General features: G+C 43.4%; 1 protein-coding gene across 7 annotated transcripts in view; it reads right to left on the bottom strand.

Annotated features, from left to right (window-relative positions):
- Positions 1-18,593, bottom strand: part of FTO (FTO alpha-ketoglutarate dependent dioxygenase) — a 261,131-nt gene that overhangs the window by 33,879 nt on the left and 208,659 nt on the right. The window contains exon 9 of one of the 7 annotated variants that reach the window (XM_081018526.1): positions 14,594-14,621. The exons of the other annotated variants lie outside the window; for them this stretch is intronic. Coding sequence (XP_080874652.1) covers positions 14,609-14,621 — 13 coding nt within the window. The 3' untranslated portion in view covers positions 14,594-14,608. Of the gene's footprint in view, positions 1-14,593; positions 14,622-18,593 lie in introns of those variants that run through there. 7 annotated transcript variants of the gene reach the window in all.

Genomic DNA, 18,593 nt, shown 5'->3' with positions numbered 1-18,593 from the left:
GGAAATGCGCCCAGGTCTCGGCAGGGTATCCATCAGCCTGTAACATGCAAGCAGTTTCTTCCTCTCCACCGCCCCCCCCGCCCAGCTCTCTCTCTCTCTCTCTCTCTCTCTCTCTTTGCCTTTAGGTATCTCAGCCAGAAAAGAAATGTAACTATAATTTCATCTGACTTCAATTGTGTTCAAATTACAGCAAAAAAAGGAAGCAGACAACAAGCTGTAAATATTTAAAGAGACAGAAAATCATTGGGAATCACGCCTTTATGAATATTTGATGAAGAAAGGTTAGCTCTACTGCTGGTAAATTACAAGAAATTATGTCCGTCATGTGACTCTTGTCAGCAAAGGTTAATACAAATAGGTTTGGATTTAGTCAAGATGACAACGGGGATTAAAAAAGATTTGTCCTGTCTTCACCGCAATTAGTTTCCCCCCTTCCTATTATTAGTGTAACAGAGTTTATCGTTAGGATTATGGCAGCCAAGCTATACCTCTCGGAGAAATCATTTTGCTTCTCATAACACTGTGGCAGTTCCACAATGCATTTTTCATCTCCGCTAATCTGGCTCTTAATTGTGCATTTCCGGAGGGAAAGAAAAGGCCGTTAACCCACCGAGTGCCACCAATTCTTGCCAGATATTTATTTATTAAAATTATTGATGCCCCCGAATTTCCATCATGGACAAAAACGGAAACCTTGCATTTGCTAACAACCTTTATAAAGTAACACCAACAAAGCAACTTAAAAACAAAATACAATAAAACATACAAGCAGATCTACAAGCCACTGCTGGGTTATCAGGCACGTACTGAAAAGCACAGCTGAACAATAATTCCTTTTTTTTATAAAAAAAAACTCTGATGCCTAAAAACATACAACTGGGTTTCCAAAGGCATGGAATATTCCATAGCCTGGGTGACACCACCAAGAAGTCCCTGTCAAACATTTAGCAGTTTTAGGTTTTTTGAACTGGTGATTCCCAAACTCTACATTGGGGTGCACCATTGTGCCATGATAAGTGCTGAAGTGTCCTTTGAAATATTACACCACCACGCTGGATGTATCCTGTATAATCTCCCTGGCCTTGTCAATAGATGGGCAGTGGTACCATCCCAAAGAGTGTAGGGATGTGTCAGGATTCTGTGATGCAGTCCATGCTACAGCAAACAAGAAATCCTGGAAGTATATGCACTTTCCAGAAAACACAGTATCCCTGTTAACCCTCAGTGACCCAGTGTATGGGCAACCTTTTCCAGAATGGGAGGACAGGTCACCAGCAAACTGCTGATGTTGTTGTTGATGATGATTTCTTACCTGCCCTTCACATAAGGTCCCAAGATGGATTATGATGATTTTAAAATACAATATTAAAACAATATGTTAAAACAAAACACAGTCAAGAAATTAGGATGGGTACTATATACATCAAGAGAGAGGCCAGGGTAATGATGCATGCAATGAAAGTAACATAATGAAGGTGCTGGGATATATTAATTAGTGCTATGCTGATTCCAGCCTACAGATTTCACAGATTCTTCGCCTTAACAAAAGAGGAAATTGCTTTTGTAGGGAGTGGTAGATTTTCCACAACATTTTCAAAGGGACCCCAGTTATCTACTCAAAAGTGGGGAACCAGAGCCACATTTACCGGTGGGCAATGCTCCAGAGGTTGGTTGCCAGTGGTGGGTGGGGCAATGTTTCTTGGAGACTATGCATACTGACCAGAGAATGTGCATATTGCCCAGAAAATGTACAAAATGTAGATAAGATATGCACATTTCTCAAGGTCTGTTGGGGATTATGTACAATGATCAGAAAATGTGCACAATTCCTTCTTTATGGAAAAAATATGTGCAGATTCTGTATGAGGCCCAGGGAATGTGCCCAATGACCAGTTTAATGCACATTTAGAGGTCAGCTTAACATTACTTTATTATACACTCATCCAGTGCTATTTTTCAAGAAAAAGAGGTTCTGAAACTCACAATGAATGCCTCCCTGGTTCTCTTACAATGGCAATGGCGCCCACCTGAGAGGTGCCAGAACTGAGTTCCAGCTGAAAAAAAAGCCCTGCACCCACCCACACTGAGATTCCTATTTTTCGTTATATACATATTTTATTTTTCTGCAGACATCTATGGAAAGGTAGGGCACACATTTACCAATTAAACATTTCCCTTGTCGAAACTTTGCGGCCAAGACCTCTGAGGCATCCCTCCAACAAAGGGAGAAGTATAAAAGCGTGCTAAATCAAGTTGCATGGAAAAGGCAAAAGGTAACATGCAGCCACAGACAAAAGGGGTTAACCCAGCAGCCAGCCAAAATGATGAATCGGAATTGGCGTGCCTGGCACAGTTTGATCGCAGGCATCGGTACTTTGGGGATTCCACTGAGATTTGCTTCTGCAGCCGCAGACTCTTCCTTCCACACTTAGAGCCACGTGGAAGGAGGACATTTAACACATCAGGGAACCTTGCTGGATTATCAGATCAACTGATCAATACCATTGACAATACTGCTGTCTAAAAGCATTGGGGCCTGCCATCAGAAATGTACACAATAACCGAACATTCAGGACCTCTGCCGATACATTACCTTTGACCCGTTGCTTCCACAGTGGGCCCAAGAGGCCACTGGCTCTTCCTTCCTGAGCTTTTCCACCTAACTGACTTCCAGCTGCCTGCTTGAATCAAAAGCACCCCTTCATAGCAAACCGTGACCCGGGGAGGAGGAGGAGGAAGGGTAAGAGAAAGAACCTGGAGCTACAACCAGAGTCTCTGAGGCATAAAAAGCCCAGCGATTCAGGTCATTCCCATTGCCACTCGGAGGCAGTCATCTCGCCGTCTGCTTCCATCGGGCTTGTGTAAAATCTCATCAATGCACTCTGCATCACGGGGACTCGGTGGGATACAAATGGCTTCTTCGTGTAGTCTGCTTGCTCACAGAGATTTGAGTTACCTGCAGAGTAACTTTCCTGCTCTGTGACACACACCTGGCCCTCCTGAATAGACATCACGACAAATTTCAACTTGCTGGATTTAACGCTCTAAAAAGCAGCCCAGGTTTTTATTGCTCCCATTGAAGTTAACTCTGAAAGACAGAAGGACGGGGCTTTGTCGATCTGAAAAGACTTCAGAATGCATTAGGGAGACCCAAGAAGAAGAAGATGAAGAAAAGACATGAGGGGGAAGGGAGGAAAAAATACCCATTAAATCTGGAGCATCAATGCAACGCATCAGATTTGACCGTTGTACTTGATGTGTTGTTCTTATGGGCATCTCACCATCAAAGAGGAGGGAGGGAGCAACCTGTTCCGGAGAGGAAACATCACTCAGATCAAATGTACTACATAGGAAACATGGGTTGGCAAGGAAAGTTTTTAAACAGGTGGAAAAACCGCAATGAACTGCAGCGACGACAAATGCAGAAGATGTTCCCTTAAATGTGCAAACATCCTACGAAAGATCAAAAGTATCACAGGGTGGATGAAATGGGGCTGATTGATTCACAGCTGGCTCCTCGGTGCGCTACAACCAGAAGGCTGCACGGGAGCATAGAAACACCGGAAGGTGCCTTATACAGAGTCAGACTCATTGGTCCACTTAGCTGGATACTGTCTACACACTTTGGGCAAGGGACAGTCCCACCCCAACCTGGAGGGGCCAGGGATTGAGCCTGGGACCGTCTGCATACAAGAAGATGGTCTACCCACTGAGCTATGTTGCTTCCACTAGCAGGCAGCAGGCATTGTCCTTGTGTGTGGGAAGTCTGGTGCTGTGTGTAACTGATGCTGTCCTTAAACTACGTATTTATTTGTTCCATTTCTCTCCTGCTCTTCACCCCAAAGGAGTCCATTCTGAAGCAGCAATGCTCAGTCGTGGCTACTGCTGAATTGGTGATTTTCTAAGGAGGGGGCAGGCACTGTGCATGCAATGAGACATTAAAGGTAATGATCCCCAGTAAAGGGACCCCTGACCATTAGGTCCAGTCGTGGCTGACTCTGGGGTTGCGGCGCTCATCTCGCTTTATTGGCCGAGGGAGCCGGTGTACAGCTTCTGGGTCATGTGGCCAGCATGACTAAGCCGCTTCTGGCGAACCAGAGCAGTGCACGGAAACGCTGTTTACCTACCTGCCGGAGCGGTACCTATTTATCTACTTGCACTGCGTGCTTTCAAACTCCTAGGTGGGCAGGAGCAGGGACCGAGCAATGGGAGCTCAGTCCGTCACGGGGATTCGAACCACGACCTTCTGATTGGCAAGTCCTAGGCTCTGTGGTTTAACCCACAGTGCCAAATAATGTACCAGGTCCTGTAGGAAGAAAGCCCACAATCTGAATCTTCCATCTGCCATAAACTTGCTAGGTGGCCTATAGTAACAGTGATTTACCTTACAGGGTTGTTCTAAGGGTTACAAAAGCACATGAGACTAGCCAGGGGCCCATCTATTCCAGCATCGTTTTCTCCCAGTGGCTAATCAGATGCTCATGGGAAGCCCACAAGAAGGACTAAAAGCAGGGTCTCTTTCTGGTCCTCAAGACGCTCCCCAGGCAACACCCCTCCCAGGCCTCTTCCATTACTGGCCCTCCTTGTGTGCATTGGCCTGGCTGGAAAGTGTCCTTGATATTAGTGGTATCTCAGGTTAAGAACTTAATTCATTCTGGAGGTCCGTTCTTAACCTGAAACTGTTCTTAACCTGAGGTACTACTTTAGTTAATGGGGTATCCCGCTGTACCACTGTGCGATTTCTGTTCTCATCCTGAAGTAAAGTTCTTAACCCAAGGTACTATTTCTGGGTTAGCGGAGTCTGTAACTTGAAGTGTCTGTAACCTGAAGCGTCTGTAACCCAAGATACCACTGTAATGCCTCTCCCTTGCAGGGGTAGACGATAGAGGGTTTGTGCGTGTGAAAACCTCTGGTTTTTTTGTGACTGGATTGCAGCCAACTGCAAAAGGTAAGAGTCACATCCATTGTTTGTCCCATTACTGCCTTTGGCCACATGCACCACTGGGCTGTGGCCTTTGTGGAATGTTGCCCTTGAACTGAAAAAGGTTCCCCAGCCCTGAGATGGAGTGTTGAAGCTGGACCTCCAGACCTGGGTTCAAATCTGCATGCATCCACACAGCTCAGCCAGCCGCCTTGGCCCTACCACTGTCTCCAAGTCTAACCAAATCTACAGGCTCATTGCGATGAGTGAAAGGAATCAGTTCAGATAGACTACTCTTCAAAAAAAGGCAGAGAAACTCAAGTAAAATCAATGGACTGGGTGTGTTTTCACATAGCGACCCTGTTCCGTATTTTTTACCTGGTTCAGTTCTGGGTGTGTGTGTGTGTGGGGGGGAATTCTGGCTTTCTTACTAGACTTGGCATTCCAAAGTGCATAAGAGTTTGTCACGGTAAGCTTCACGTGGTATAAATTCAATTTTTATTGCAGGTTTATTAAAGAATAGTTGTTTCACCAACAGTTAATTAAATCTGCTATCTAAATTGAACAGAAAATTACAGGGCAGGCAAAGCTTGTAAAAGACTCTATTACAGATAAGGACATACTTGGTCATCTGAAGAGTTTGACATCAGTTTTGAAAGCAGCATTGTGTTCCCAAACTCCTCGGCAGTTTTCCTGAGCCACTTTTGTTCTTTCCTACCCATTCATTACCAAGTCCCATTTGCTGAACAACTTCTCTGTTATTTTAAGGTTCCTCCCCGCATCCCGCCCACCATTAATAAAGCGTGATATATTTTCTCTGCAGGCAAAAAATAAAATAAAAAACTCTGATTCTCAGCCTTTAAAGCTGAGAAAGCCCTAACATTTCATTTCGCTTTGATGGCACAGCAGAATACACTATGTTTTAAATGCAAAAGCAATGGAGTAGTGAGTTTAGCATGTTAGTCCAAGGAAGAGCTTCAACCTAGATAAAGATGCAGGAGGAAGAAGAAGATGCAAACAGATTGCCTTTTCCTTGTCATCCTGCTCAAAGATGGGGAAGGGCTGTAGCTCATTGGTAGGGCATCTGCCTTGCATGTAGAACGTCCCAGCTTCAATCCTCAGCATCTTTGGGGAAGAGATTCCTTGTCTGAAACCATGGAGAGCCACGGACAGTTGGGTCTAATCCACAATTCTGTTTGCCCTGCCGTTTTCTCCTGCAAAAACATGCAGTTTAGCCCTGAATTGGAACAAACAGCAAGCGGGTTTCCCATGGATCACTGTTTGTTCCGATTTAGCGCTAAAGAGTGGGTTTTATGGGGGAAAGCAACAGGGCAAGGGCAAAACTGCTCGGACCCATGCACAGAAAAGCACAGGGCAAGCAGAAAACCACTCAGACTTGTGCTTTCTAGGCATGGGAGAAGCAGAAGTGTGGACAAGCTTGATGGATCAAAGGTCTAGCTCAGCATAAGGAAGCTTCTTATGTGTCTATGAACCATTAGATCAGGGTGGGAAGGCCTTTTCAGCCCCATTTCCTTCTCTGCTATCTTCCAATAGAGGGAGGGGTCAGACACAAAAGCAGAGAAAGCAAGAATTGCAGATTTTAGCTTTGTACCGTTGGCTAGTTTCTACAGACGCTCACACATTCTATGAGTTAGAATGACAAAGACAGCTCACCATTGTCTTTGCCATTCTTGCTAATCATTACCAGGACATTTCACTGCACAACTTGCTTTACGATAGCTATCCCATTTATTCTCACCACAATATTGTAAACTAGATTTAAAAGGACAGCAGATTTCTAGGGTCATCTAGAGAGAGTCATAGTGGAACAAGGATTTAATGTTGGCTTTCCACATGCAAGAGCTGACACACTATCTACTGCTTCACATAGGCCCAGTTATAAACACTTGGTAATAATTCCTGTTCCTTACTTCAGATATTCTAGAGAAATTGGCATGGAGACATTGTGTGTGATGGGGCAATGCACATCATAGGGACTTCTGACAACCTCAGGGTCAGAATCACATATTTTGGGGGAACAAACTTCTATCCTTCCTGGACTGTATCATTGTACTTTAGAGTGCAGGTATGAATCTCCTTACATGTAGAAAATTAATTTGGGGGACAGAAAGGTTAGACACTTTCATATCGATGTGCTAACTTTCTACATGCAGGGATGTTTATTATTATTATTTTCTCAAAGAACAGCATTAAAAAATGCAACCCCCCCCCCAATGCAATCTGAAGTAGTATAGTTCAGGAAGGACTGCAACATGTGAATCAATTTACTGACCTTGCAGTTTGAACCATAATCTTTCATTGTCATCAGGTTCTTGGGCTGATTTTCCATGACAGATTAAAGTGGCTATTTTGAAATTATTTCACCTTGCCTAATAGGGAAAAAATGTTTCAGCTCCTGTCATGGATTGTTAAGCTGGCAAAAATATTTCTGTTTATTCCAATTAGTGAAATCATTTGCTGGTAGGAGACATTTCAAGATAGAAGGATCCACTTTAAAAATAAACCTTGCCTCATTGGGAAACTCATCCTTTGTCTGACAATTCAGGCAATGTTATTTAGAGATTTTTTAATTGCTCAGTTGATCTGCGGGCAAATCTCAATAATCAAAACAATATAAAAACTGGGCTGGGTGGGTGATTGTCTTTTTTTTTAATAATTGTAATAAAATGCTGGTAACATCTGGGGAACGATAACTTGTCTAAGATTGGCAGTGTCAGAATTTATTTTCCAATACATCTTTGTGTCTCTGTGTGTTTTCTTTAAAAATTATAACCATTTAAAAAAAGTTCTTGTTAGCTCTGGGAAAGAAGGACAATGTGACATATTAATGTTCATCGGGACAATTGAGCCTTGCTTAACGATAATTAGCCGGGAAAGCAGAATGCAACTAGGTCTCCCAGAAGCACTGAATAATGTTTGCAATTATTATTATTTTAAATTCTAAGTCACCTACAGAATGTGAGTTAGAAATATGAATAAACAAATAAAGGAGGCCTGTCATCCTTCAAGCCTGTTGTGCAAACTTCATTACAAGGATGGGGAGGCCCTGGATTTTTCTACCTGGCCCTCTGGAAGCTCCTCAGCTACATCTTCTCTCCCCAGGCCACACCCTTCTCCCATCTTGCTTCACCCCGATTGGCTGTTTCTGCCTGGCTGGAACATGACCTTGAACTGCGATTGTGACTCATGCTTGCCTGGAGTGGGGGATACAGAAGGGCTTGAGGGTGTGTGTAATGACAGCCATTGTTCTGCCCACCTTTGCCTCTGGCCCTGCCCACCACTGCCACGTGGCCCCCATCAGGTTGCCCACAAGGGAATGTGGCCCTCGAGCTGGGGGGAAACTTCTCCTCTAGTTTCAGACAGGGAGTCTCTCCCAGCCCTATTTGGAAATGACACTGAACCCAGGACCTTCTGCACGGAAAGCAGGTGCTCTGCCACTGAACCAGGGTCCTCCCCATGCAAGAGAATCATCATCCAATCCAGACCAGAGCTGCTCTAATGTGCCAAGTCCACGCCTGACCTTTTGGTGCATGAAACTGACAGGCGCCTCGTGTGATTCTCCCCCCTGACCAACACTACCCAAATTTCTACTTAAATCTGTAATTCTGAAACTGGTTCCGATTATTTGGAGGGATGGGAAGGCAAGGCATGCCGTTATTGAGACTGAAGGCAACTTTCAAGAATGCCAGGAGAAAACCAGCCCTTTATCTCCCTCCTGTATTCGCACCGGAGAGTGTGGGTCAGAGGCTATTGCCCTATGCGAGCAGCGTAGGCCTTATCAGAGTAACATATCAAGCCGCCAATCAAAGCCCTTCTTAATGTGTGCTCAAAAGCACTCAAAAGCAACAGCTGAAGGTTATCTTTCACCATGCAATATGACTGTTGGATATTATGTATATTGACTGGGAAATGTGCACAATTCCTCCTTCATGGAACTATTATGTACACATTCTCCATAAGGCCTGGTGCACAATGTCTGGTTGTTATGCACATTAACTGCTCAACTTGCATTCCCCTTAACATATACAAATCTCCTCAACAATTACAAACAATCATGAATCCCATCTGGTGTGCAGAAAATTAAAACCAAGAGTTCAACATTCAGATAAATGGGGGGAGGGGAAAGAGAAACAAGTTAAAAACAAAGCTATATACAAAGATCCAAAAATTCCCAAACAGCAAGGGATGCAATCCTAATTGCATTTTCCGGGGGGGGATACAACCAGTGGGGCTCACCTTCTAAGTAACCATGCAGAGGACTGAGTGGTCAGAGTCCCACAGCTTTTGTTAATTATTTATTATTCATTAATTACTTCTATGTATAGACTATTTACTATCTGAAAAATCTCAATATGGTTTACAATAGATAAATACGTAAGAATATATGTAATTATCACAAGCACACAAGTGAATATGTCAACCCAGCATGCCGCAGCTGTTCAAAAGTCAAATTCTATACTAGGGATCATTAGGAAAGGGATTGAAAATAAAATGACCACTATTATACAACCATTATACAAGTCTGTGGTGTGGCTGCACTTGGAACACTGTGTACAGTTCTGATAGCTTCCCCTCAAAAATAAAAATAAAATTGTAGAGCTGCAAAAGGTTCAGAAAAGGGCAACCAAACTGATTTCTCCTTGTGCTGTGGAATGTTCTCCCCCTCTCCGCCCCACCCCCATATGCCCCCTAAATGTGTTCTAGGTTAAGAAACTCCTCTGGAGCAGTTTTGGAAGTGGGGGTGGGAGAAGAGGGGAGGATTCCCATTGCGCAAGCAGAAATCATTGCACTGCTGAGTCACAGCAGTTGAATACTGCCCCTCAAATTCTTATTAATGTCAACCAACTCTTCAACATGGAAATTTGAACGACAGCAAAGAAACGACATCTGTGGTCACCTATGATAATACGCCACTTGAGAGAGAAAGAAGGGCTTCATTTTAACATACACATGCAAAGCAGAATATCTTGCCGTGCCCTGGTATGCAGCTGGTTTATGAGTATCTGGAAGGGAACCTTTATGCTTGGTCACCCCATAAGCAGCAGACAACTGGCTCCTCTCCTGTAATGTAGTACTTCATTAAAACTCAAGACTGTTTGGCAAGCACAGACACTGAGCACGGCTTACAGTTCACATCTGTTGGTAATGACAGGAGGCTGAGTCTGTTTCTTCCCACTAAAGACCAAGTACACAATCCAGTGCAGTTAATCAATAAGATAATGGAATGAATCAATAGCAAAGATTTTTAAAAGGTCTTAATTAAAGAAACACTTGCAGATACAAACGACGTCTTCAATCTATTGATGGTACCAGGGTGAGGGGATAAACGCACACGCACGCACACACTCAACTTTATTTTGCATGCATGCATTTTGCTGAACCACGCAATTGCTTTGGGGGTGGCCTGAGCTACCCAACTAATCAATGTCTTCTCTGCTCCGGTTGGGTAAATGGCTCTACAAAGATATTCCAAAATGTGTTGCCTTTAAAAGAAGACATTGTGGTATGGTGGTGAACCCACATCTTGTGTTATTTGTTTTCTTGGACAGACTGCTCAATTACCTGGGTACAGGACCAAATTGGCTGAACAGACCCTTTTCGGCTCTGAGACACAGATTTAGAATAATTAAGGAACACCTAAATTGATGGATCCTATTAATGCAAAGGAAGCCTCCAGCGGGCCCTCCAAGCAAATGTTGTCAATAGTTTTGATTCTTCCATGGTTGTGTGCCAGACACTGTTTTAAAGAGACATCAATCTGTAATGTCAGCATTTATCTAACGAACCTTCAAAAATCAATGTCCAAAACAGTCCATTACATGAATACACCCTATTTGTACATTTTCCACAAGAGGTTGGAAAAAGCTAGATGTTAACCTCATAATTAGAACAAGGGGCTGGACAGTCTTAAAAGGACCAAACAACATGTTCAGGGTGCCCTGGGAGGATTTAGGCTTCTTTCTTTCTTTCTTTCTTTCTTTCTTTCTTTCTTTCTTTCTTTCTTCAATCCAAAATAGTTTGTAATACAGAGATCTGCTTAAAAAATCCCATTGGGTGTACACTCCTTGGTCACTGGTACCCAACCCCTGCCAGTAGGAGTTTGAGGCATACCTGGTCAAGAGTGATAGTGCTCAGTCTATGTCTAATCATTTATTATAAGTTGTTTTCACCATTATCATGTTGTTATTATTAATTCGATCTGTTTGTCACTTGCTGTCACTTGTAACCTGGATATCTCCAAGTGACTTAAAGAACTGTTAAAAGCACCAAATAAATATTTTATCCCCTCAAACAGCACCAAATAAATATTTTATCCCCTCAAACAGCACACACACACAAACAAAAACAAAATTAAGAAGTTTATGGGAAATCCAACTCCCTCCCCAGCTCAGCTACAATTTGGGCTCAGCAAATTAAACTATTGCCCATCTAAAATAGGGAGGGGGAGTGTGACGTTAACATATATGAAAGAGTGCTAGAGGGGAAATAGTTAAATAGGTTGCACAGACAGGACCCAGGGGGGTGGAGTCAGTGGGTCGATAAAACTAGTTCTGGGAGGAGTTCTGGGAGGAGTTCGTTGGGAGTTGTGGGTGGGTAGTTGGTTGGATTTTGTGGGTTGGCTGGTTGGGAAAGGCAGTTGGTAATAGAGAGACAGTTAGGGCAGTGGGTTCTTGAGTGTGGGGAGGTAGAAGAGATAGAGAGAGGAAAATAAGACTAAGAAAGTAAAGAGCAACAACGTTTGGAACGCTGTAAAAGTTTTGTTTGTGTCTGAAATAAAACACACTCTTCTTTATTAATTGAAAAGCTGACTGAGACTGAAGTGATTTTACCAGGGAGGACCTGGTTGGTGGCAGCGGATTAGTGGTGTGCGGGTCAATAGTCCATGAGACGACTGGGGGCTCCGTATGAACGCCACAGGGAGGGGGGTGGAATTCTGAAATTCACACCCTGTTATGTTCCCTGTGGTGTCCTACTTATCAAGGAGCCCTGGGACATTTAGTTTCCAGGGCATAGCAAGGACTCTGGGACCCTGGGAAAATAACATTTCCTAGGGTCTCTGGTGTCTGGAATTGTTGCCATGTTTAAGCCAGAAGGAAAAGAGTCACAATGGCTAGAATTATGAGCATTACATGCAGAAGATGAGTATTATGAGGATGCATTATGAATGGAAAAAGTTTGTCTACCCTGACTAATATTAAAAGTTTGTAATTACTGAAGTTAGTGCAACTATTTGCTATTGTACTTTGCAGCTCAGCAGCGTAGCTGAGATGTACAGAGGGGTGCATATGAGACCTTCGGGTATAGGGAGGTATAGAAATAATAATAATAATAATAATAATAATAATAATAATAATAATGCAGCCTGGAAGGGAGGGACACTTAGAATTGCAACACAATTCACTGCACATGACCTTCCCAAAAGACTGGGCCACCTCTGTAGTACACAGAAGATTTAACAACTGCAGGGAATCAAGATGATCCCAATTATTATATGCTTTTCCACATCTCCCCTGCTAGACACACCAACTTGGTTTCTTGACACTGCCTTGGAAATATACCTGACAGTTGCATTCTCTCTTTTTCCCTTGGCTATTCAGTAGGGAAGTCCACTTAGCTCCCCCCAAACTTGTGGATGCTTCCGAGCTCTCTTCCTCCTTTTTATTTCTTGTTAGCATTTACTCTCCGCTCATGCTCACTCTTCTGTCTGCGAGTTTCCTTGAAAAATGATGTTTTTGACACAATGTCAGCCAGGAGGAAAAGGTTTAAGTTTGCTTCTCTTCTGCTTTTATTGTAAGCCGGCCCACATGATTGTCATAAAGCTGGGGTTCTTCTGCCTTATAACAAGGGGTGACAGGTATTCCATTCAAAGCTCTAGCAGATGGGTTGTCTTGTAATCTCTCTTTATTCCCAGTGACTCTCCCGCTCGCTCCCCTCTTCTCTTCTGTCCAGAGTGTTTACTCTAGTTGCTAGCATGTAACGGTTAGGCATGCCTGAGACAGTTCAAAGCACTGACGGCCTGGTGAATTAGTTGGGGTAGGATGCTCGCTGGCTTGATTGGAGAAGCTACTTCCAAGCAAGCCAATTGCCAGATGTCTGTCCAATTAAATAAGTCTTCCCCAAACTTCTGATATCTGAAGACCCCCCTCCCTTTAAATTATACATCAGAGCCATGCTTCATCCTTCAGTTCAAAAAAGCTTACATTTAAAGGGTGCTGGTGTTAGCAGTCTGGGGTTGCAGGGGGCTGAAAACTCGTCACTATTTCTGCAATGTCCTGGAGCTGACCAATCAGCATTAAAAGGGGGACTTTTCAGCCACTGTCTGCTCCAAAGCTAAGTATTTGGGAACACCGAAAACACAAGGTGCTTCAGTGTCAAGAGAATGATGGGCAATGGTTCTGCCATGTACAATGGAACTTCATGGAAAACACAACTGAAGTCAGTCCAGAAGAAGCTATTGGAGCACTCCAAATCATCTACCCATATATGTGCCCATATAGAAAATAGTAGATCCGGCTGAAAGGCAACACGTGGAGATCTGTACTGATCATTGCACTGCATCCCTAATTATTATTACTGCAGAATTACAAGATTATTGTATAATCTTAGAAAGGGTGCAGCTGCGACTATCATAAAGGGACCCTGCACTCCTAAATTTCTCACCATGGTACTGAAAGTGCGAAAGGATTCACAGGAAGCTGCCTTACACCAAGTCAGATCCCCGGTCTATCGAGTTCACTGTTGTCTACTCAGACTGGCAGCAGCTCTTTGGATAGGGGGGCATTCCCAGCAGGTAATACTGGGGAATCAAACCTGGAGCATTCTGCATGCAAAGCAGATGCTCTCCTACTGAGCCACAGCCCTTCACCACATAAAAAAATGACTTGCTATCCTGAACCTGACCATGAGAAGAATCTAGGCCCTGAAAAACAGGTGAACCAACTGCATTGGGAGAACTGTGCAAGCTGTGGAGGTGCTAAACGCAGACCAAGGTCCATCCAGTGAACCTGAGTCAGATACCACTGAACTGGGACTCCCCGAGACAGTATCCTCTGACCCAGATGCTCACGAGGAACTGGTGCCCTTTCTACAATTGGCCTCTGAGACTAGGATGCAGCACCCTAGTAGGTCCTGACCCGCCAGCTGAAAACCAGTGCTCTGGGCGGATTCAGTACATGAGCTGAGGAAGTATGTAATGAACACAATCCAAAATCAATAGCAAGAAACATGAGCAGCATCTGAATAATATTTGGTTGAAATAGGCTGACGGCGGAGAGAGCAAGCCAGAGACATACATCGATAGCTGTAACTGAGTTGTCTACAATTTTTGTACAATAAGAATTTGAGTACATATCAATAGAGCAATTCTTAGGGTGAGCAATAATAATGATGAAAATCAATGTCGTAAAACAAAAAGTTAGCTCAGCAGACAAACTCTCTACAAGCTAGGCAGGCCTGGGCTTTGAACTGGAAGCAGTTCTCTCCAGTCTTTTAAATCTAACACCCACCCACCCGTTGTTGTTGTTGTTGTTGTTGTTGTTATACCTTCTTCCCAAGAAGGCAAACAACACGTGATAAAACAATAAAAACATATTTTAAAAATTCCAATTAATTAAGATGCAGACTGGGAAAGATCTCAAGTGAAAAGGTTTGCTGACAGAGGAAGGTCTACAGGTGAGGCCTAAAAGACAACAGAGATGATGCCTGTCTAAGATTCAAGAAGATCGAATTCCAAAGGTGCCGCAACACTAAAGACCCAATTCCTACACTGTGTGGAACGAACCTCCTGATAAGGTGGTATCTGCAGAAGGCCCTCACCTGAAGGATGCAAGCTCTGCTGGTGAATTGGATATAAAAGGGGTTAGATGATCTTTCATTAAGGGAATAGAAAGGAATGATAGGGAACCCATGAACCTGCAGATGGGGTTGGACTACAAGTCCTATTACCCTGACAGTTGTCCAGAGCTAATTGGAGTTAGAGTCTAACAACACCTGGAAAGTCGCAAGCTCCCCAGCCCTGAGCTAGGGGAATAAAATGTGTTCCAAATGCTGCAATACACAAATATGTAAAAAGCAGGAAGATACCAAAAGCTGGTGGAAATGGCACTCTTTTATTTGCACTTTTAATTGAATTGTTGTTTACTAGGTGAACAACTGTGACGCAACGCATGCTTATTCTGAAGGAAGCGTTCGTTAGGGTTTACTCCTGGGGAAATGTGCATAGGATTTTAGCTTATCCTGTATCTATTTGCAATCCCACATCCATCCATTTAACTGGGAGTTAGTTCCACTGAAAACTGTGGGAATAAACTCTGAGCAATTATGCATAAGATGGTGATGTAAATTGGCTAGATTGATTCATTCCCCCACCCCAGTTTAATGGGAAAGCAAATTTTTATAAAAGTACTTCCAACAAGACCCCATGAGCAGTAAGGGGCATCTCTGAAGAGAGATCCACTCCTTCTCTCACACAGAGGCAGAATGTCTCTTCCAAGATGTTACTATAAGAAAAGCCTGCTATATCAGGCCAGTGGCTCATCTAGTCTGGTATCCTGTTCTCTTAGGAGCCAACTAGATGAAAGCCAATAAGCAGTATCTGACTGCAACAGCACAATGGATTGTATCCAGTGCCGGTCCTACTCAGAGTAGACCCACTGAAGTTAATGGACATGGCTAACTTTGGTTCATTAGTTGCAGTGGGTCTGCTCTGAGTAGCCCTTACTTTGATACAACCCAGTATAGTGGTACCTTGGGTTACATACACTTCAGGTTACATACGCTTCAGGTTACAGACTCCGCTAACCCAGAAATAGTACCTTGGGTTAAGAACTTTGCTTCAGGATGAGAACAGAAATCGTGCTCCAGCGGTGCGGCGGCAGCGGGAGGCCCCATTAGCTAAAGTGGTGCTTCAGGTTAAGAACAGTTTCAGGTTAAGAACGGACCTCCGGAATGAATTAAGTACTTAACCCGAGGTACCACTGTAATAATATATGAAAGGGGATATATGTATTTCTAAGAACGAAACTGGGCCTGCAGCAAAACAAAATAAGTGGGACCGACACTGCAGTGATCTTGTGCAAGATTCCAGTCAGCCATGTTCATTACCAGAATATGGCATTCCACCCTCCCTCCTCATTTTCTGTCATCCTTCCCAACAGCATTCTGTGTCCACTGAGCATGCTCAGCATTCACCAATCTGCTTTGGAGTCACCCACTCCTTGGGTTGATCTGCCCCTGTTGTGTGTGGGTGTGGGCTGCCTTGTCTACATAAGGATCTTATTGGTATACATCAGGGGTGGGTAACCTTTGGCCCCACAGAGGTTGGCAAGCATGGCCAATGGCCCAAGAATTGCTGTTCAGCAACATCTGGGGGGGGGGGCACTGGTTCCCCACATGATAAATGAATTAACGTGCTCCAGCTAAGGGTTTGTGAATTTACTCCCCTCACTTAACTGAGAGGGTTATTGTGAGGATAAATGGGCTAAGCATCGTAACATGTACCTGGCGTGCTAAAAAGGGCTGTTGAACGTGAACAAATAATCATCAAAATGCAAGGGACGCTCCATCGATGTTGGCGGCTCCGACCTGCATTTAAAAGGGGGGTGCGAGTAGGAGAAGGAGCAGCTTAGCCTTTTGAACACCTGAAGTTGGCTGCCTTGTTTGCATTTCGCCGAAAGTACTATTGAAAGTAAACAAGGAGCTTTGGTGAATTATTTAGCATACAAATAAACCAGGGAAAAAAATCAGGCTAAGTAGGCCACTATGCGCTAACTTGGATTGAAATATTCATCTGTAAATAACTCCTCAATCTGCTGCTTTCACGTACAAATACTACATGGAACATTAGCCACAAGTAGCTTCCAGGGATATTCAGGCTCGCTGGAGAGCAATTTTTATGTCTAGTGGCATCTGTGGGTAGTGATATGGACTGAGTCTTAATATAACCAACATAAAATTTATGGGAACACTCAGAGCAATAGCAACACAGCGTCAGACAGCTGGTGGCTGATGCGTAGCACATGCGGATTTTATATGCGCTGCGTAAACTAACCTTTGCAATAAAGATTTAGCAGGTTTATTAGTTTAGGAAATCGCTATAATTAAGGATAATTCATAATGGGCGCTTATCCACTCTACGGCAATCGCTAGCTTAATTTGGGCTCCATTTCTTTGAGCCATAAATAAGTGCGCCACTATCTTCGGCACAGATGTGGCATTCAACCTGTTCAAGTTGGTTGGTTTTTGCTTGTGTTTTAATCAAAAGAATTAGGAGATAAGCCAATAAAATGCAGTGTGCTTGAAACGAATTAGCGAGAAAACGCAGAGTGGAAGTTTGCAAAACTCCACTAAAAAGTAGTGTAGCTCCCAGGCTGAACACAAAGATTGCAAACATTTCTACGTATGGAGAGGATCCTTACCATACATTTTCCGATCTGGGGAGAAGGGGCATATATGGCTGGAATAATTAACGAAGGGAGAGGGGAGGAGAGAGAAATACGAGTTTGACCTTTGTGTGCCATTTCTGTTCCACGGCGCCAGTAATTGGAGGTTTGACCTTTGTGAGTACCTGGCAACTTCCTTACGTTCTTTTGCCTTCCAAATTGCCTGCACACAAAGGAGAGTCCCCGAAAATACTCCTGCTTAAGTAGGGATGTGTGAACATGTCAGTTTCTGTTCCTGTCAATTTCTCGTTTTTCCAATCTTAAATTCAGTTTTCCACGTTCTTCTAGATCGGTTTGCAGTATATATTTATATAAATTCCTCATTAAAATTCATCAGCATTTTAGTATGAATTTCTCCAAATATACACTTTTTTGCAGTTTAGACTAATATACACATTTCTTTACAAAGCAATTTCCCCATCAGTATTGTATTCTTGTATGTTATTTGCACCAATATATACATTTTTATGCACCCCTTACCCCAGCAGAGGCATTTTTGTACACCCTATTTGACTGGAGTAAAGCATTGCAAAATTCAGGAAAAAATGCTGTAAATTTCAAAAGATAAATGTGTTTCAGTTTGTATATGGGAAATGCAAATTAGGCAGACCCACCTTTAAATGCACATTGAATTGAATTCCCCACCTTATGTGTGTGGTAATGGGGGACCTAATTCTGTGTCCAATACCTCCTGCTCCCCAAATTCAAAGACCAGAATAACTCAAAAGTTCTACAGCAAAGATCAGCCTGCAAAGTCCAAAATGGCCTCTTCTGCCTCTGAAGCTGAATGAACTGTGCTAAAATAATGCCAGTTTGAAATTCAGAGAAAACACAGCTCTCATAAGGAAAATATGGAGTTCATAGGGAATGAGAAAAGTGCATTGTTTTGTGGAGGCAGGGGGAGCTACAGTGGTACCTCGGGTTACAGAAGCTTCAGGTTACAGACTCCACTAACCCAGAAATAGTACCTCGGGTTAAGAACTTTGCTTCAGGATGAGAACAGAAATCGTGCTCTGGCGGCGCGGCAGCAGCAGGAGGCCCCATTAGCTAAAGCGCTACCTCAGGTTAAGAACAGTTTCAGGTTAAGAACGGATCTCCAGAACGAATTAAGTTCTTAACCCAAGGTACCACTGTATTCAGAATTCATCTAGTAAGGTAAAGTAAAGGTAAAGGTACCCCTGACCATTAGGTCCAGTCGTGACCAACTCTGG

The sequence above is a fragment of the Podarcis pityusensis genome (assembly GCF_964106645.2).
Source record: "Podarcis pityusensis genome assembly, chromosome: 8".
Classification (NCBI taxonomy): domain Eukaryota; kingdom Metazoa; phylum Chordata; class Lepidosauria; order Squamata; family Lacertidae; genus Podarcis; species Podarcis pityusensis.
The sequence above is the reverse complement of the archived record's forward strand: the minus strand, read 5'-3'. Positions and strand labels throughout refer to the sequence as shown.